The sequence below is a fragment of the Echinops telfairi genome, unplaced genomic scaffold (genome assembly GCF_000313985.2).
Source record: "Echinops telfairi isolate 266 unplaced genomic scaffold, ASM31398v2 ScPeMD7_70;HRSCAF=299, whole genome shotgun sequence".
Taxonomy (NCBI): Eukaryota; Metazoa; Chordata; class Mammalia; order Afrosoricida; family Tenrecidae; genus Echinops; species Echinops telfairi.
The window spans coordinates 5,134,900-5,155,688 of record NW_022103968.1 but is presented as its reverse complement, the minus strand read 5'-3'; the positions used below and the strand labels follow the sequence as shown (position 1 = coordinate 5,155,688).

At 54.9% G+C, this 20,789-nt stretch overlaps 1 protein-coding gene across 1 annotated transcript in view; it reads right to left on the bottom strand.

Moving 5' to 3' along the window:
* ADAM12 (ADAM metallopeptidase domain 12) overlaps positions 1–20,789 on the bottom strand; it is a 286,161-nt gene that overhangs the window by 28,612 nt on the left and 236,760 nt on the right. The window contains 6 exon segments of the mRNA XM_045291382.1: positions 1,356–1,515; positions 1,883–2,081; positions 2,210–2,318; positions 8,640–8,835; positions 12,938–13,027; positions 18,732–18,909. Coding sequence (XP_045147317.1) covers positions 1,356–1,515; positions 1,883–2,081; positions 2,210–2,318; positions 8,640–8,835; positions 12,938–13,027; positions 18,732–18,909 — 932 coding nt within the window.

Sequence of the window (20,789 nt, the reverse complement as noted above, 5' to 3'; positions counted from 1 at the left end):
CAACCAGTCAACTGAAAGGAAGCTTCCTTGGTAGGTGGCATGCTGCCAACACAGGTGGAGGCTGTGGGAAAGCTTGCTTGCTTTTTGCTGAGTCTGAGTCCCGTGTTGGTCCCGAGCCAGCAGTCTGCCGTATTGCTTGCTGGTCCTGGGCATCGTCAGCAGACTGGCACCTTCCCTGCCAACCTTGAGTTCATTTGCTTCGGCAGCCAGCAGCCTGCCACCTGACTTCCCCCTCTTGGGTTCATCAGCCCCTGCTGCTCCAAGGGTTAGGAGAAGCCTCCAGCCTGTCATCTGACCCGTGGACTTAGAACCTTCCTCGTCTGTACCGCTGAGCGAGATACAGGGTCCACTGTCCTGGGGCACTGCGCTGCTGCACACAACCCTGCCTGCTTTTCCACCATTCTCACTGTCATCCTACAGATGAGCCTACGGCTGGAGCCAGCTGTCTCCGTCTCGTTGAGAGACTTCCTCCTTTTATTGGCTGGCTCTCTACTTCAGGATGTCCTCCAGGGCCTGGTTCCTCTTGATAACATGCCCCAAGAACATGAGGCATTTCTGCTACTGCTCATGCAACCCTGGGCTCAGTTTCCACCAGCGAAGCAGCGGACTGGGCTGTACCACCCTTACAGCCGCTTCAGAGAGAGCTGCGGCCCAACGAAGCCCTCCCCTCCCCCTTTTCATGCAAAGAGCCCCAGGCACGGTCCACAAGCCCACTGGAGGTGGCACGCCATCCTTCAGGCCACGGCACAAGGATTCTATGCAAACCCATCCTTCTAGGTCACGGTCCTCAATGAGCATCCGTGAGTGTCCAAAATAGTGTCTGGAGCACTCTTTCTGTGGCACAGGCACTCGGGAAACACACGCATGGCTAATCAAGAGTCTATGACACCACTGGTGATCATTAAGCCCCTCCAGAAAACAAAAACAAAAACAACAATGCCTGTTTAGAACACCGGGAGCCGTCACCTCCCTCTCCCACCCCCACCCTAACCCAGGGCCAAGGTCCTCGGAGCTACAACCACAGCATTTTTTCACTGGAGCCCCCCACATGTGGCTTCCACACCAGGCACGCCCATCTCTCCTTCCTTCTGGGCGCATTTGCGTGTGGACGCTAAGCCCACCCAGGTCCTCAGAGGTGAAATTCTTCAGGGAGGAAGGCTGGCCCAAAGATGACTTTGAAAATGAGGGCACCCGTCTTTTTAATCACAGAAGGCTCACTGGAAAGACACTTGCTGCTCAATCAGACTTTCTTTGTGAAATGGTAATCGCCTTTCTGACGCTGTTTCAAGGTCAAAGAAAGGGCAATCCACAGAAGAAAGAATCTCAGAGACTCCAGGGCTGTGCTTCAGAAAAACCCGCTGGATCTGGGAAAGGCTTGTGCTCCTGCGTCACCTGCTCGGGATGTTCCAGGGGCGGGAGGCGGCGTGGCGCACTTACCCCTCTGCCGTGGCACTGGGCCGCACACTCATGGACCCCAAAGACACTGATGTTTTGGCAGCGGCGGTTGAGGCATATCTGTGGAGGGGACAGTGTGGAAAACACTCTAGCTCCCATTCTGTCCAGGTGAGAACAAGCCCCGAGAATTCCGTGCCCCAAGCCTAGACCACCGTTCCAGAAACAACACCTGAGGCTGCCGGGCTCCCCTCCCAAGCCACATCCTGGCTGGAAGCTGATAACGCAGCCCAGAAGTGTCTCCTGAGCCGTCTCAGGTAGTGAAGCCAAGCCGATGGTCATACCTGGGGGTGGGAGCTAGTTTGTCCATCCCTTCCAGGGTAAAGACCTGCACTGGAGACCAGGGGGCCGCGGAGCCCAGCCCTGGGGAGGCAACGGCCACCTCTTGGCTGCCTTCCAGGGGGCACTGGATGGGGGGGGGCAGGCTTACTTTTCCATCCGCACACTTTGTGCCAGCCAGCACCAGCCCTGGGTCTGGCATGTCATCCCCGAGGTAGACATGGGTCCCCCGGCAGAGAATCCGGCCTCCTTCCTGCAGTGGGATGTTCGTTTCTATGGAAACGGCATTGGTACCAATGACTGGCCGGCTGGCACCACCTTGGCACTGGATTTTGCCACACTTGGCATCTCTGGAAGGGCAAGAACAAGCTGTTTCAGAGGGACAGTGTGTGGGACCAGGCCTAGGCTTGGGGGGCAGGGGCCGTTGGGGAGGGGGTGGGACCAAGCAGCGATGTCACCAGCCTGGGCGGGTCCCTACCTCATGGCACATTTGGCGAAGGAGCTTCGGGAGTCTTTGCCACAGTTGCCGTAGGGGTCACCGGCTGAGTTGACCCTCTCGAAGCAGATCCCAGGGGCAGGATTAGCACCTGAAACAGAAGTGACAGTGTGTGTGTGTGTGTGTGTGTGGTGTGTATGTGGTGGTGATGGTTGTTCTGTGCAAGGCTGTCCAGCTGTTTCCTTGGGCAGCACTCTGCCCTTGGACACCAGCCAGCTCTCCGGGCAGGGGCATGTGTTTGGGTCCAGGGAGGCCGAGCCTGGGGGAGGGGCTGACTCTGGCTGTGGACTGGCCAGGAGAAGCCCCGAGGGTCAGCCCATGGTGGCCTCTGTTCCGGGCTGCACACGTGACACAGCAAGCATGCCAGGGCGCCCTCCTCCTCAGGTCCCTGATCCGGAGCTGCCGGAGGTGGGAGGCCAGGCCCCACTGGACCCAGCATCCATGGAAGTCAGCTGTTGGCTGCCAGGAAGGAAGAGCCTGCTTTTTCCCAAGGCCTCCCACACGATTCCGGTGAGCAACTGCAAGCTCCGGCCCACTCCAGAGAGGGAGGGCAACGCGTGAACCAATGTGGGCAGCCATGGGGGGTGGGGGTGGGGGGAGAAGGCGTGTGAGAGAGTGAGCACGCACACGCTAGGGGGTTTGCAAAACACGCTCCCTTCCATAAAGGCCCCCAGAGAGCGAGCACTGGGTTTGCAAGGCAGAGGGGATTCCCAGAGTCCTTGTGGACCAAAGGGATTCGACCGTCCAGAGAGGGGATGGGTGGCAGAGAGGTCAGGAAACAGCCGGCAGTAGCCTCTCTCCCTGCTGCGGAAGGAGCCTGCCCAGCTGGGGGTATGGATGCTCAGACCCCGAAAGCAGAGGATCTTCTGCTGAAGGCTGTATGGGAAAGTTAGGGACATGCCCCACATTCTTGTAAATGCACCGTGCTCGAGCCTTCTCACCCAGCGGCTCTCTGGGAGCTTCCACCCAGGACTCTGGTTTCCTCAAGCCCAGCCCTGTCCCTCGCTCCTCAGCCCTGTATGCCTTTAGGGGGACTGTGGGCTTCCTTAAGACACTCCTTCCCCACAGGGAACAAGGCCTTGTCGTTACTAAGAAAAAAAACATCTTTCTTTGGTCTGTGTCTGACTCCTCACCTCAGCAGACAGGACAAGCCTCTCAGTGCAAAACCTGAGCAGAAAACACCTTGCACACTTGAGATCCGTAGCTGCCTCGGCCACGGCCCCTCAGTGCATCAGCCATTCCAGCCATATACCCCGCGCCCCTTCCTCGGTCCCTTTTATAGGGCCACAGCAGACACACTGCCTGTCATCGCTTCTGCAAGGGTCATGACCCCATGCTGGAAACAGTCCTGTGCCGATGCAGAAAGCAAGGGTGCCCGCTCCTTATCAAGTGCCTTTTGTTTCCTCTGGGATTTTCTTCCATCTCAACGGCATGGCTACACCTCTCACACACTCTGCTTCTGGGATCCCGCTCGCTCCTTCTGGTCATCTTCTGCCCGCTCCCCTCTCCCCTGCAACCTGCCCACCTCCCCTGCCTGTGGGAGCACGAGGGGTGGGGAGGACCACTTTCAGTATGAGACTGCACTTTGTGTTGTTCAGTTAGTCCTGGTGGACGGGGTACTTTTGCGACACAAAAGGTGGGTGGTTTGAAGCCACTGGCCACTCCATCCTCCAATGACACGAATCAAAGCGCGTACGGACTGCTGCACGGACGGAAAATGGACTTTCGTCGGGAACCTTCACCCTGTTCCCCAAAGTTTAAACCAAAAACTTCAGGCTGTCTGATGGGGAAAAGAAAGAAAGATAAAAGGCCCATGATTGCTCGGTCCCTGCAGTATCACATCCACCCAGAAAGCCCGTGGATTCTTGGCACGGCAAGACCTGGTGAGTGCAAGTTAACCCTTGGCCATCGGCTATAATTTGGCATCACACTGAGGGTTACAATGATTTAGGGACCAGAGGATCGGATCGGGATGAGCAGTTTCGTCAGTCTGTCATTTTAGTGCAAAAGCTCCGTCCTCATTTCTCCCGAAACGAGGAAGGTGGCATCTTGCCAGAAGCCCACAACTGATGCCCTCTCCTCATTTCTGCCCAAGGAAGCCACGATGCAAATTGCACCTCTGCAGTCATCCAATCAGCTGCTCCCATCGCCAGTTTCTCCAAGCCCTCTCATCAATGTCCAGGAGAAAGGCTTTAAAACATTTTTATTTTAAACACTCACACTTAAGGGAGTCTATGTTGGAAGGTAACAGGTGACCACAAGGCAGGCTCCACCAACAGCAAGGATACAAGAATGGGTTCACAGGGACACCTCTCCTCCGCCAGCAGCTAGTCTCGCTGGCCCTCAGCCTCTCAGCCACGTGCCCCTTGGCTTCTGCCGGGAAGCCAGCCTGATGCTCCGACTCACAGGCTCACTGACCAGACGCTGGTCCCCAGTTCTGTCTCATGGTCTCCTTGCCTCAGCCGGCCTCCTCTGCTCTGTCCCCGGGTTTCCCTGCCACAGCTTCGGGTGCCTCTGCCAATCCAGACAGAGCTTGCCCACAGGCTCTTCTTCCGGGATGGCCCTGGGATTTCTCTGTTCCTGCTTCTGGAAAGGCATTTTAATCCGACGGGCAGAGGCTGCATTTCTCCCTCGGGTTCCCTTCCCTCTGCATCCCTCGGAGAGCGAAGGCCCAGGGAACCAGCTACAGGCTTCCCTCTCCCACTCTGGGCTCGGGACCCCCATTCCCGAGCAACACGCCTCTGGGCAAGAATATCTTCCTCTAAGAACCTGCTGCCTCCAGGGCTCCAGGTGACAATAGACTCTGCCCCACCGGTGGGTCATGAGAAGCCAAACTCATTTAAACCAGCCTTTCAGATAAGCACCGAGTATTTACCAACCCATAAACGCTGCCCGGCCAGCTCACGGCGCACAAATCACACGGCACCCGATTCTGGTGAGTGATAAACTACATAAAACGGACATATTTCAGGGCCTTCCTGATGTAAATTGTTTCTGGCCCCAGAAAGGTCGTTATCCAGGAGATGGATTTACAAACGATGTTTTCAGGAACCAGCTGATCAACAACGCTGGCCCGAGTAAATGAGCTGTCTGCAGAAGCGTCTCCAGCTCTATTTCAGGAGGAGAAAGGCCACTGCAGACGGACAGAAAATTTTTGTGGATATTAAGGCTACACTGTGCTAAACGCAAGGGACGCCGTTTGAACAGCAGGTAACACTCACGTGCCGGGCACGGCCGCAGAGTCTCGAGAGGCAAGATTTACGGGCGAAAAGCAGCGGGGGTGGAGGTTGGTGGGGGGAATAATCACCCCTCCTGGCAACAACACTCAGAAACACAAATGAACTCAAAGCCCAAAGGGTTTCCTAATGGCCTATGAGGATCCGAACTGCCGGGGAGGACTCGCAGGCATGTGGTTTGCGTTTTCTGTCGTGTTATTTGTATAGAGCCTGGGAAGCCGGGGCAAGGTACTGACATCCAAGGCTGGAAGGTGAAGGGCTGATTTCAGGAGGGACTCGTTACCGGGAGGGAGGGATCCATCCGGCCAGTGTTTGGGCAGCCCGCGCTGGGTGACGAGTCAAGGCCATCCCGGATGTAACCGGAGACTTCAGCATGACTCAATGACTCGGTCAGGTCTTCAGGGTACACACAGTGTGGACTCAGCTTCCAGGAGGCCTGAGATGACCTCCAAGCAAACGTGGTCCGGGTCCCAGTGCCTCTGCTCACGGACGGGGAAACGAAATCCTGCTAATGATTTCCTTGTGTGAATTGTGACAAGTTCGCAGAAACCACTTGCTGCAACAGAACAGTCAGACATTCTCGGCTCGGCACATCCGGCCAGGAGGGGCCCAGGGCCCCCAGAGGACTGGGCAAGCTACCACTGGCCCTGCGAATGGCTCTGTCCAGGATCACAAGTTGTGTAGGGGCAGCGTGAGGTTGCATCCTGACCTGGTTCAGGGGAGAGGGCACAGGGCCTGCAGGGAGGCTGCCAGGTGCTGGGAGGGCATCCTGATGTGCTGCGGGCCAGACGTGGCCTCTGCGGAAGGTGTTTGGTCCGTGGGCTCGTCCTCTCAGGTGGCCTTACACCACCAGCCTGACAGGAGGTGAGCATTCTCCCCATCCTACCTATACCACAAGTCCCTAAGCAGTCACCCATGAAGGAACCGGTGGTAGGGTATCTGGGGCTCCAGCCAAGCAGAAGCCTCTGTGGCCACCCCCAGGTGCATGAGTGCCCTGGCCTGTGCCACTAATTCCATAGGCTGGACACGTCTTCCCCTCCCAGCCCTTGGCTGGTGTCCACTGCTAGACTGGCCTCAGGCGTGATAAGGGAGGGTCACAAGCTGGTGGTTTCCTCAAACAGAAACGGTCTCAGGCTTCTGGAGTCTAGAACTCTGAAATCAAGGGGTCAGGAGGACTGTGACCCTTCAAAGGCTTGGAGGACGGTCCTTCCAGGTCTCTGCCAGCTGCTGGTGCTCCCCAGGAGTCCTCGGCCTGCCCCATCTCGGAGTCTGTCCACATGGCCATCTCCCCTCCGTCTCTTTGAGCCTCTTCTCCCTCTCTGATGAGAACACCACTCCGAGTGGATATCGACCCACCCAACTCCAGGATGACTTCAGGTTCACTTTCCAGTTACAAAGTCTGTAAGAATCGCCCATTTCCAAATAAGGTAGTGTTCACCTTTACCAGGGATTAGAACTTCAACCTTATATTCTGGGGGAGGGAAGTCCACTCGGGACAAATGCCCGAGAGTCACATCATCTAAGGGGCCTGCTGGGGGGTGGCCCTCCTTCGCTCACCAGGTGGTCCAAAGGATCACGTGACTCACAGAGAACAGAGGACTAGATCGTGCCGGCTACCAAAGCGCTGAACCTGCTCGGCTCAGGGAGGATAGGAGGTCCTGGACAGAGCTGGAAGGGAATGTGGCACAAAACTCAAAGCCATTGCGGTGACAAGTCTTACTAGTCTGATAGGGACTGATGGAACCCAAGACTTGGTCCGTGGAACCAAGCCCCGCCCGCCCCCTCTCCAACCACGGCTCAACCTTCAGCCACACCAGAGGCCTATAGGTGAACAGCCACGCAGATGAACACATTGACAATGAGATGGAAAGGGCCTTTGCCCAGAAACGAAGCTCCGGAGGCCGAGGGGGCCGTGTGGAAACGGGAACGCAGGGAGAAAGCGGGGGAGGACTGTCGCCGCGCATCACCATGTGTATGCTCTGTGGAATGGAAAACCAAGGCTCTCTGTGAACACTTAGCCAAATCAAAACCGAAAAAAAAAAAAATTGAAAAATGACCCCGAATTACAGCCTTGGCCCCCACACCACCCTGCACAGCCAGCTGAGTCACAGCGTGGCAGGACTCCGAGAGAGCATGGAGTCCCACTGACCTCAATTTGGAAATGGGGCCAGATGTGACAGCCCAACAGGGCGGGATTACTCCCCGGAGGGCCCCCCTCCCCCCATGCTCAGCACGCTGTGTGCTGGGCCCCTGGATGCCACTCCCTACCCGCCAAAGCATTGCAAAGTCCAGTAACTGAAGAAGGGGCGCCTGCTGGCTGGACTTGGGAGCAGGCTGGGCTGAAGACTGCCCCGAGCAGTAGCCTCTGTCCCAAAGTGACCTCACTCGCCGGAGAGGAGGCTGGGGTGGTTCAAACCGGCTGAGCTGAGAGGACTAGAGGTTCGTGGTGGATTCTGAGTGCCTGCGCTGCGCCTGTCGCAGTGAGACCCCACACCCCAGCCTGGGGGTCTCACCTGGGGCTGGCTGGGTCAGGGTCCAGGATGTGGCACCCCCCCACCCCAGGTAACCCTGGAGCACACCTGTGGGCCTTTGAGTGGCACACAGATGGGGCTGTGAGCCCCTCACTCTGGCAGCCAGCCTGTGCTCGCTCCCATCCCCGGCTGGCACAGCTGGTGGGCTCCGCTGCAGAAGGACCCAGCCCCAGGAGACGCCCGCTTGTCCTAGAGCTCAGGCTGCAGCCCTTCAGGCAGAACACTTCTCACGATCTGCAGTTTGGAAATGGGGCCAGATGTGACAAGGTGGGGGTGGGGGTGGGGTTGTACTACCCCTAGTGCTCAGCATGCTGTGTGCTGAAGGCCTGGAACATTCCCATCCGCCCGCTCCCATAGGGTTTATGGGTCAAACACTGAGTTTCCTAACAGGGGTGTGGCAGCCCAGCCTGAAGCAAGTCTTGAAGTGTTGGGCTGTTAACCACAAGATTAACAGTTTGCAAACCACCTGGTGCTCCCCAGGGAGAAATGGGAGGCTCTCTACTCCCATAAAGAGTTACAGCCTGGGAATGGGTCAGAGTCCCACTAGACGCCACCGCCTCCCCAGCCCCTGCCCCCACGAGGCCCACAGGCTCCCCCACATCGGGCCCCACGTGGCCATGGGCTCCCTCCATGTCGAGCACCCACCTGGTCCCCAGAGCGTGACACACTGCTGCTCATGAGTCTGGCAGATGCCATTGTAGCAGTAACCGTCCAGCCCCTGGCACGCATGGCCGTCGTGCAGGTAGACGTTGGGTGGGCAGTGAGGACCGGTCCCCGTGCAGAACTCCGGGAGGTCGCAGGCGTTGCTGGAGGCCCGGCATGCCGTCCCTGCCGGCTTCAGCTGCAGGGAGAGGGGGCAGCATGGCACTGGCCCTGCACAGAGTGCAGAGCAGACTCCCAGATGAACTGCAGTCAGGGCCTCCAACGGCCGCGGCTGAGGGCTCCCAAGGGCCTCCCCATCAGAGCACCCGGGAGCTCAGGCATCAAGTCATGAAACTCCAAGCTTCTTGGCCCCACCAGGAGCTGCAACCAAGGGGCGGGGGCTTCAAGGAAAGCCCCTTCCACCGCACTGGGAGCTCAACACATCCGCTGGCCTCTGGGTCCTACCATTCCATCATGGTCGGCCAGCAATGGGAGCCTCTAATTTCATGCAACACAAGGGCTCCCAAGGAGCAGAGAAGCTGGCCCCTGGGCCCTCTGAAGGAAGAGCAGAGGGCAGGGGTGTGGGGGTGGGGGCATAGCCATGGCCTTGCTAATTCTCCACAAAAAGACCTCAGCCATTGCCACCGCTGCCCCGCCACCACCACAAGCTTACATGTGAAACTCGGGGGGAAGAAGTGAACAAAACGCTGCAGGGCAAAGGTCTAGGAGCCGGTTTATTTATGACCAAATGGCAGCCTCGGGTCTGCTGAGGGGGAGAGGAGACACAAAGTGACCGTAAGTGGTACGCAGGGCCATAAAGGGTGGCCGAAACCACCCACCAGCCCCTCACTGAGTCACAGCGGGGTGGGGCGATCCAGGTTCTGAACTGCACAGTGGTGACAGCTGGCATCCCTACATGCTTCTCAGGTATGAGATGAGCCTCCAGCCATCTCCTGGAAGGCCTGGACATGGACTGGGCATGTTTAAAAGTTGTTCAGGAAGAGAGGTCACATCCTTGCCTGGCCTCCGGCCTCCTCGCTCACTCCCACGACAGCCGGAGGCTTTCTCTGGAATATGAGTCAGTCCGCCCTGTTCCCCACCTCCCTGCGGCGCTCTCCCAGGTACCCCTGGGTACCCGGAAGTACCAACTTCTCCTGCCCTGGCCCTGAAGTGAATCCCACCCAGCAAGGGGTCGGAGGCTGTCTCCAAGCTCTGCAACAGACACATTGCACAGCCCCGTCGCCATGCTCCCTCCAGTGGGTGAGCTAAGAGGGAGCTTCCGGCCAAGATGGACCACTTAGTTAAGAAGAAGAAAACATGGCCCCTGGAACCTTGGAATCCCAATCGCAGGCTCTGATTTGGGGTGGATCTCCACGCCGAGTCACGAGGCGGATGATGGGCTGGCCAGGGCAGATGCCGTTGTGGTGGCAGGGATGGCCATGGTGTAAAACTGCCACTCTCGGCTGGGCTGGGGCAGCAAACACCTTCAGGAAGGCATTTGGATCAGGTCGTTTATACCAAGTGCCTGGAACAGCTCCTGCAGATGCTCAGCCCAGCAGGCAGACATTCCTAGGGCGGGGAGGCTCGGGGCTGATAGGCAGCAGGGCAGGGACCCGCCTTGTACCAAAGTTCCTTTCATCATGGGCACAGGGTGGCCTGAGCTTCTCATGGCACCGCTGGGCATTTTAACAGTAAGTGTGAGTGCTTGGACCAACCATCCAAAAAGCATGGTGGCAACCGTGCTGTGGTGGTTAGATGCCTCCAGACAGAGTGCCCCCGTGAGCCAGAGAGGGGCACTGCTCACACCAGAGGGTCTTCCCTGGCTGCAATCTCTATGAGAGCGAATCACCAGGTCTTTCTCCTGTGGAACCTCTGGGTGGGTTTGAACTGCCAACCTTTGACTTAGCAGCTGAGTGTCTAACCGTCTGTATCACAAGGGCTCCGATACAGATTCTAGCTCATCAAGCTCATGTTCTGCAACGTCAGTTTGAGGAGGAGTGTCCGATGTCTTGAGTTTGCAAGCGGCCACTTACGAGACATTATCAGTCTCTCCTCACCCAGAACAGAAGAGAAAGGAGTCAGTCAAAGATGCAAAGAAGAAACTAATCTATAGGAGTTGACAGTCCACAGGAACCATGACTTCATCTACCCGGAGACCAGTAAACACCAGATGGTGCCTGGCTCCCACGACCAACCAACCACTTTGACCAGACACGCCAAGGATGATCTGAATGGAACAGCTTCTCCACTGGCCTTCAGGCCGCTGTGAGTAGGCACTGACCGGAGGCCGTGGGAACGGGAGAGCAACAACAGGAATGGGGAAGCGAACACAATGGTGGACAAGTCCAGACTTACTGGGCTGGTGGAGCCTGGAAGAACTCCCTCTGACTCTTTAACCCTCTAGTCCCTGAGGTTAGTTCAAAGTAACTAGCAGAGTGATCCCTAGCACAAAGAGGATGCCCTCCGAGGACCACCCTCCTGTAGAAAAGCAACAATAGGAGCAGGGATGGCTGAGCACGATCCGGAAGCAAAGATGAGAAGGGAGGGAGGCAGGGACACCAGAGGACCGGAATTGGAATAACCAGAACGCAACCACTAAGAACAGGGGTGAGGGGGAGGGGGGCATTGTGAAAAAATGTAATCGATGTCTGTGGTAGTTATATAATCTGTTGTCAATTTGAGAGCATTACGAGTGAAGGGTGGAGTCTGGCCTGTCAATCAGGATATAGCCAAGGAGGCCTTCTCCTGAGGGTTCTGGGAACTCCTGGATTTCCTCCTTGGAGGCAGAGATACACCCTCTCTCTCTGCTCACTCCCTGGGAGACATCCCTGTGCAGAAGACACATGGAGAGAGGCTGATGGAGCCAGACCTCTGGAGTCGGAGAAGCCACGTGGAGACCCCTGCCAGCACTGAGATGCTTACGCCACTGGATCCACAAGACTTCCCACCCACTGGCCTGTGAGCTTCCTGCATTTGGCATCATTGCATGTGTTTTGTGAGTCTGAAGAGGAATTTACAGATTGGTCGCGGACATATGGGTTAATATTGGACTTATGGACTTGATCTGGACCAGACTGGAATGTTGTCTCAATATTCTCAATATTCAACTGCTCTTGTATACAAAGCTCTTTCCTATCGACACATGCGTGTTTATGAATTTGTTTCTCTAGCCTACCCAGACTAAAACAATGTCACTGAATAATTGGTGTGGAAATTGTTAACCCTATAACGCCGAGTGCGACATTTTCGTAACATTTAATTAAGTGTATATATTAATATATATTGATAACTATGAAAGTAAAGAATAAAAACAAAAACAATTTTCCCTGAAATTAAAAATTCAGGTGTTAAGGGTTAAATGGGCCCTCAATTGACTGAAAACTCTCATCAAAAGTACAATAAAATTTTAATAAGTTTATGTACGTACCCATATGCCAGGGCACAGTGGTTACATTTTGGGCTGCTAACCATGTGCTGAGCAGCTCAAAACCACCAGCTGCTCTGAGGGAGAAAGCCAAGGCTTTCTACTCACATAAAGAGTTACAGGCTCAGAAACTCACAGGGACAGTTCTACCCTGTCCCGGGGGTCACTGCGAGTTGGCACTGACTGGGTGGCAGGGAGAGAGTTTTAAGTGTGTGAGTGAGCGACATTAATCATATTCACAATGTTGTGCAACCTCTACCACCCATTTCCCAAGCTTCCTCATCACCCGGCTCTCGGTGCCCTTCGGGCTCCACTGCCAACTTTCCAGTCAGACACATAGAGGTGGATCCTAGGAAAAATGGGGGAGGTGGGGGGAGGAATAACACAACTCATTCTAAAGGCGATTTTACTAGGGGCGGGGTGGGGGTGGGGATGTTCTAAAATTGAGAAAAAGAGAAGGGGTGGGGAGAAAACAAGATGGACAGTCTCAGAAACCCAAAAGGGCAATTCTACCCTGTACTACGCTGTCCCTGAGTCAAAATCAACCCCATGGCAATGGGTTTGGATGATTAAGAATGAACGTAATCTCATAATTATGGAAAAATGAAAAAAAGAAGCATGTGGAACAGAACACAAAATCTTAAAGAGTGCAGACTAGGGGTCAGTCAAGACCCCCTGCAGAGGACTCCTCATGAGGCCCAGTGACATTTTAGCCCACCAGTGACCCATCCCCAAACACAGCTCACGTATGCAAGTCACGCTAAAGGCAAAGGTGAGCACTGCCAAGTGGTGTGCTCAGGAGCGAGGGCACCTGCTGGGGCCATCAGTGTGGGCTGCGGATGGCCCAGGCATAGGGCAGGCACGCCAGGCAGCCTACCTGGCAGTCCTGGCAGCACAGCCCATGTGCACACACAGCGTCTGGCCTCAGGGTGCAGGTGGTGGCGTTGCAGCAGCTGTTTGTGCACTCCTGGAAGAGGAGATAAGAGTCGTTAGCCAGCCACGTGGGAGCCACTGCTCACAGAGTGTCTGTGTTCCTCCCTGCAAACCCCCAAGCAGACCCACGGGCACCTCTCAAGTCCCAGGACCACAGGGCGCACTGCTGCCTGGCCCTGCGCCACCCGTACCATGGTGGTTGTGCTTGAGCCCAAAGGTGCCGACGTGAAGACAACAACAAACACACTCACTGCCCCAGAGTCCGTGCTGACTCAGAGCGACCATACGGACGGACGGATTTCCGAGACTGTAAGTCTTTACAGGAATACAAAGCCTCATTGTTCTCCCGCTGAGGGGCTGGTGGTTTTAAACCGTTGATCCTCTGCTTTGCAGCACAGCACATCACACACTGTGCCGCCAGGGCTCCGCCTTCTCCCCACCTCTGCAGACACAGATGCACAAAACCTTCCAGGAGCCCTGGTGGTGCACATGGCTAAGCATGGGACAGTGACCTGGAAGTGGGTGGTTCAGAACAGCCAGGAGACCGCGTGGAGCGAGCCCTGGGGACCTGCTCTCACAAAGAACCCAGCCAAGAAACCCTAATGGGGCAGTTCAGCTGTCACGTGAGGTCACTGTGGGTCAGAAGCGACTTGAGGACACCCAACAGCAACAACAACAACAACAACATGACATAGAAGCTTCACCCTTCGAGGCCCGTTGTGCTCTAGTGCAGCAGTTGGTAACCAAGTCTAATGGTCTGTGCTTGAGCCATCGGCCCACTACAGTCCAGTTGATTCAGACTCACTGTCAACCTAGATAGGGTTTCTCAGACTGTCAATCTTTCTGGGAGCAGACCACCTCATCTTTCTCCTGCGGAGAAGTTGGTGGGTTTGAACCACTGACCTTGACCGACAGGCCCAGGAGTGCTCCTTGCTTGAACCACCGTGCCTTGAAATCTAGCCCAAGACCTGTGGAGGTCACCCATGCACAGTCCAGGAAGGGAGTTGCACAGATCAGGCTCTCTGGCCACTTGGAAGTGCAATCAAAAGGCAGGGCTGCTGGGGTTGGGGATGAAAGGAAGGTGTGTGGGCTGTGTCTGCTTATTTGAAGGGGACTGTGATCTTTGGTTTATTGTACCAACTAGGCCAATAGGAACATGTGGGCAGAGTTTTATCAGGTTGTAGCTTGGAGAGTGACGAAGATAAAAATAAAAATAGCTGCATCCCATCTTCTTCCTACTCGTAATCAGACCAGCATGCTGCTGCTTGAGCTAGTGAGCTGCACTACCTGTGGGCCGAGCCAACCCGTGGATCATGTTTCTAGAGCTTGAGGCTCCTTCAAAACATGCGTTGCCATGCTGCTGGTGTGTATATATATCATTGAGCTAGAGGCTGGTGAAACTTGTCACCACGCATGGCTTCAGTTTGATATAAACTCCTGTGCTACTGACTTCTCCCACCCCACCCCATTTTTTTTTTGCTCCAGCAAAAAAGGAGAGAGTGATTCATTTTGCTCAATTCTAAACTGGCCTCCACAGTTCATCTAGGGTCTTTAGGAAGTCCTTTCCCTGGTGGCACTGTCAGGTGAGAGTGGCCTGCTAATTGTGAGGTTGGCTGTTCAGACCCCCAGTTGCTCCACAGGAGAAACATGGGCTGTCTGCTCCTATGAAGAGTGACAGCCGGGGAGGCCACAGACAGGGCCTCTTTGAGCCAGGATTAGCTCCGTGGCAGTGGGTTTTGTACTTAAAAACACCAGCCTCCCAACCTTCCTTGGGGATTATGGTTAGGGAAGAGATTCTTTATCAGAAGAAGGAGAGGTCTGTAGAGACTTTCCTATGGCTTCCTTTACCAGTATCCTTGTAGTTTACTGGACACTCCACGGTGCACTCCAAAGAATTCACACTGTCAGCTAGAAGGAAGCCAAGCAGGCCTGAGGTGAGGGGTGTAGTCGCTTACTCCTGAAAACCACCTACTTCTGAATAAACTGCATCACTAGAACCACAGATGCAATTAAACCAGGTTTTATCAAACTGGTGGATTTACAGTGAAGTTCCCCTCAGCCACATCCCACGTCACACTAAAACAGCTTGGGCTTTCAGCCGGTCTTTACCATGTACTCCACTCCTGTGATGTGTACATCGACAGCTAGGGCACTTTAAGTGTGTTCCAGGACTTTATCAACATCTGGAATGCATTACATAAACACTTAGATAAAACTGCCAACCAGCAGTCATCGCTGTAACTTCCCCAGCAGTAAGGGTGTCTAACTCAGGGGCTTATCCCTGCTAAACCATTTGGTAACTTGTTTTGTTCTTTGAAAGGTATCCGTTAGTTGAGTTTCTGTTCCCACACACAACTGCACGACCGTGGAGTGGATTCAGACTTGCGGAGACCTTGCAGGACAGAGCACAACTGTTCCTTGGGGTCTCAGAGACCGTCAAATCTTTCCCGGCCAGCTGCCCTCAGCTTTCTCCCTAGGAGCAGCTGGTGGGTTTGAACAGCCGATCCTGTGGTTAGTAGGCAAGCGCTTCAACCACACTGCCACCACAGCTACTTTCATTCTTGCTTTGTACCCTCCAGAGCCCAGCAACCCTGTCCTGATTGCTAGCTTCCAAATGGCTCTACGGATGCCACATGAACCAAAGTACAGAGTTCCCGGACAACCCGAGTTAAGTCAGCCATGCTAAATCTAGCTCCTAAGACCCTCGCAGATCTCTACCCTTCCTACCCCGACCTAAGCACCAAAAAATGTCAGCAGCAGCTCCCACGGAGACGGAGACGCAGCCCAACACGATGGCTCCAACTTCAAAGGGGATTGATCATGTGTGAGAGAGAAAGGGAGATAACGAAGCTTCATTGATAATTTGCAAGCTCTTGGCACCCTACTGACTTTACACAGGAGATAAGGCTGGTCCTAGCCCTGCTAGCAGGAAGGGAAGAGCGAGTGACCTGTCAGGACAGCCTTATGGTTGAGATCAATCCCATGCCCTGCACGGGAAGGCTTCAGCCTTTAACCTACCCAGAATCTCTTTCTTCTGCAGGACCATATTTATCAGAAGAGGCACATCTCTCATCTGTTGCTGCATTTATTTATTTATTTTTCAGCACTCCAACAGGGAAGTTCCAGAGAACCCAGAACTACTTATTTTCCAAAGAACGAGTAATGACGCTCTGGGAGATTTCTCTGCACAAACCCTCATTGCCATTCTCACCATGAAGGGAGTAAGCATGGGTCCTTCAGCCTGATGGCCTGGGAGAGACTCGGATGCTCCTTTTGCAAGGAGCGAAGGTTCTCACGGGAATGAGAGAGCTGGCCCCGGTTGTGTGCTGCTCGGGGTTGTGCTGAATCCACCCACATGCTCCTGTAGCCCTCACGCAAGGAGCTCCTCTATGGGCCACGAGGACGCAAAGACATGAAGGCTCTTTCCAGGATCCGAGCACTGGGTAGGGGGATACAGGGACCAGGTTATAGGTTGGGTGGGGAGTTGGACACATGCTGTCACATGGCTTGCCCGTTGAGAGCGTGGACCTGGACAAGCCCCCAGGAAAAGGAGAGGAAGGCACCACAGGCTTCTCTATGATGCAAAGGTCTCTTTGAAGGAAGATCACTGGCCGGGGGGAATGTGACTTTAAGACTCAAGCCCTTACCCTATGAAATGATCCCCACCACAGGAAGACCGAGCCGGGCACTGCACGGAGGTAGATCTGATACTTGGTGAAGGAAACGTGTCTCCCCGTCGAAGAAGCTGCCCTGCGATGCAATGTGCTGCTGGGACGTGAGGTAGGTAGTGACCCCCCTGCCAAGCCCGGGCTACAAAGGTCAGATACTTGAGAACTGGCTCATCTCATGATGGTAGTGGTGGTCATGGTGGTGAATGTAGGACTGAAGGTGGTGGTATGATGCGCTGCCAGTGGTTGTGGAGGATCAGGGTGGTGGTTGTAGGACTGACAGTGAGGGTGAGGGTGGAGATGGTGGTGGGGGTGTAGTGATACGGTGGATATGGAAGATGGTGGGAAGAGTGACACTGGTGCTAATCGTGAAGCTAACGGGGATGGTGGTGATGATAGAGAAGGGATGACAATGACCGTTGTGCTGGTGGTGGTCCTTGGGTGACAGTGCAGTGATGCTGGCACAGTGTGATGGTGATAGTGCTAACAAACGGTGGTGGTGGTGAGGGTGATGGTAAGGATGGTCATGGTGGTGACTGTTGGCAGTGATGGTGGAGGTGGGAAGGCAGTGGTGGTGACGGTGTGTGACAGTGAGGATGGCCACTGTCATGGTGGTGGTGCTAAGAGTGAGGGCAATGACGGTGGTGGAGATGGTGATGGCGGCGGCGGTAGTAACAAAAGCATTGTTATGATGGCAGTCATGCCGGTCCAATGGGGTCCAATGGGGCCATGGCAGCTAGTAAAGTCCTTCCAACCTGGAGAATTCGTGGCTCCGCAAACAGCCGTCAGATCGACTTAAATTCATAAGCAACTGTAAGGTACTCAACTCAAAGAAAAACTATTTTAAGTCAACGTTGGCTTCTCCGGAGAAAGATGGGTAATTTAAGCTAATTTTTCCCCCAGGTAATTAACATGGCCTTCCAGGATTCTTGTTGTTGTTGTTGCATTCGCTCTCCCTTGTTGGTTTCAAGTTTTCCTCTGTCAGTCCTAGAAAGGGCATCTGGAACCCATAATTAGGACTTGCTCCCTCTTGACACCCATGCCCATCACCTGGGGACGGTGCCATCATCACCACACACCCCTTAATTTCTCAACACGCCCCAATACTTACTCACCTGGAGCATGCCTGGAGAGGATGCCGGCCCGAGCCCACTGGGAAGCCTGGGAGAGGAGCTGATTCTACAAACCAGCTGTTTCCACGGGGAGACAGGACTTCGAGGATGCCGGGGCCTCAGCATGATTTCCTTCCACGCTCGAATCCCCCTTCAGAGCAACCCTCTGAAACCGCTCATCTTCCCGCATCCTCATCAAACCTCTGAACTGGGCCAAGCCCTCCTTGACCTTGTCTTCGAGGCGGGAGGGGCTCCCTCGTGTAGAAGGGCCTCACTTTGGTGCACTCCAAACATAGCCTCTTGGCGTGCCCTGGGGTCTTAGGTGGGCTCCCTGGGACTCGCCTCCCCCGTTCTCTCTCAAGATCATGGAAAAATGGCAGGTCAACGTGGTGTCCATTCCTTTCACTCAGAAGCCTACAGAGCCAGGGCAGTTCCCTGGGCCTCGCTGGAGCCAGGGTTAAAGCAGCTCCCTACTTCTGCCGATTGCTCCTGCCAGCTCACCCAGTGAACAGCTCTGCCAGGGAGCCGGGGGTTTTGCCAAGAGAGGGGGCTGTGCCAGCAGGGGGTACTTTAACGGGAGGGGATGCAGCTCCTGGCTGAAAATGCACGCTGCTTATTCACATTCCCCTCTGGTCGCACGTCTTACAAAGATGGCGCTTATTAGCTTTGGAAGTTGGGATCTGCGGCTTGCTTTCCGTCAAACTCAGAGCTAAACGCCTCTTCATTGTTCTTGTCCTCAGCGGGCCCCAGTCATGATGCCCTTCGATAAAGGTGACTCTTTGTCTGTGGGAGCCCAGGGATTCAAACTTAGCCCGAGAGCTCGTTGAAATGCAAGCAAGAGCCCGCCTGGGTTGCGAGGCTGGCTTGGGGTGGCCGGGCATGACTTGTGCATCTTGAGTTTCTAGAACGCTTGTCCTAGTGTGGTAGGAGGCAGACACTGGGGAGAAGGCCCTCTTACCTCTGGCTCCCCACAGTCGCACTCCTCCCCTTCCTCCACGTAGCCATTGCCACACTTCTGGCCCCCCAAGGACTGCTTCACTTCCGGCAGGTTGAAGAGGCACATTCCCATCCCTTTCTCCAGACTGTTCTCTAGGTCCCGCCGGCTGCAGCTGCTGAACACCATGGGAAATGGGTATCTGGGGGAAGAAAAGCCCAGAAGGTCGGTCAGTCCTCAGGCCGGGGAGTGGCCTTTCCAACCCCGTCCACGCTACCAGGCATGGACCCTCCCTCTACCTCTGCCCTGACATCTGCCTCCACCAGGAGTACGCGGCTCACCATGAGGGGCCCAGCATGCGTTTTCATAGGAAAGAAATGGCTCTCAAGCCAACAGATGGAGACAGAATCTCTGAGTCAATGTTGAGTTCTTGACCGACTGGGTCATCGGAAGGGGATGCTCCTATTTGGTAGCTTGATCGCATGGACGCATCCCAAGGTCCTCACTGGGAAGTGCAAGGGGGAAAAGGTCTACACAGGGTTGCACTGATCAGATCTGTGGTTATGGTGGCGCAGCTCAAGATTGGCCTTCAGGTCTACAGGATCAAATTACCATCTCCCCCAAGCACAGCTCCCAGCAAGCCGAGGTGGTCTCCAAACATCCTACTCTAGCCCTAACAGCGCTCCACAAAGGGTCGGGTCACCACCAGCTCTCAGCAGGGCAGCGCACGAACTCTTTATGACGATGACTTTGGGCGTCACTAGACACGACCAAACATACATCCATTCACGCCACGGCGTCTCTGAGTTTATGTCCAAGGCTTTGTTGGCTGCACACATTCCGGTGTCGCTGCTGCTGTTGTCTGGAGCTCTACTCATCACCACAACAGGTGCTCCGCCCTCCCAGCGTCTTCTCATCATGCGCTAGAGGAATTGCTGTCAGTGGGAACTCCTCTAAGCGTTCTTTGTAAAGACACAGGGTACCGGGCAAACACTGACTGAGCTAAGCTGTTGTTTCGCTGAGCGCTGGCTTCATGGAAAGGCTTACAAATTATTTCCGGTTCTGCAGCACTGGGGACTGTAGAGTACGTCTGGCTCCCGAAGCACGTGAAGATCTGCGCTAGACTTTTCTTCCTTTTCTTCACTAGGATCCGTCTACCGGGTCCTTGATCGAAACTTCCAGCAGTGGCAGCTGGGCACCATCTACTTCTTCTGGTCTCATGCTAACTCTTGACAATGGAATATGGGCAGAAGGAACAGAGGTCATCTCTGGTTGAAGGGTCCTTAAGACACGGAGGGTCCTTTCCGCCTCTAGGTCAGGTTCATCCAAGGTCCTCAGAGATGTGACTTGGGCTGGCTTGTGTTGAGGAAAGTCACTCCAGAGGGCCCCAGGGGAAGGAAACGTACTTCCATCACCCAAAGCTACTTCCTACAGCAGCTGGGCTCACCCAGCATGTACAGCACCCGCCCCCCCCACCAACCTCACCCTCAAGTGAAATTTCCCATCTCAGGCAGCAAGGATGATGAGGAAGATGCCAGAAGCCCCAGAAGGCTTTATTACTCAGCAAGGAAGCAGGGTCTGCTGTCCAGCAGGCCCGGCACCGTCCCCCCATAGGGACGCTTCCAGGATGACATTACACTTGGATCTCCATCAGTTGGTCAAACGGATGCAAGCTGCCGTTTCTTTGAAGACATCGGACTCCACCCACCACTCCATGATTAAGCTTGGCTAGGTTTCAAAACCAGGACCATTTCCCCCTGCCAAACTGATAACACTGCTCTATCTCCAAGTGCTTTCGATCAATCTCAGGTTCTTAACTCGGGAGAATAACTCTAATCTACAAAGCAATGAATGATTTGCATCTGTTGGCTGCAAAGGCAATCAGCCGTGACTTGCCTTAATGGAGCTCGGTCACACGGCCTCTCTTGGAATCTGTACAGCTCCCCTCGGCAGACAGATTGGTGCAAATATGGGCTCAGCCTCTGCGAAGCTCCTTCCCTACCACCCCCCTGCTTCTCCATCCATTCTCCCGGGCCGCCTCCACGAGGGGCCCATTACAGACACAAGCCCTCAGCTACACAT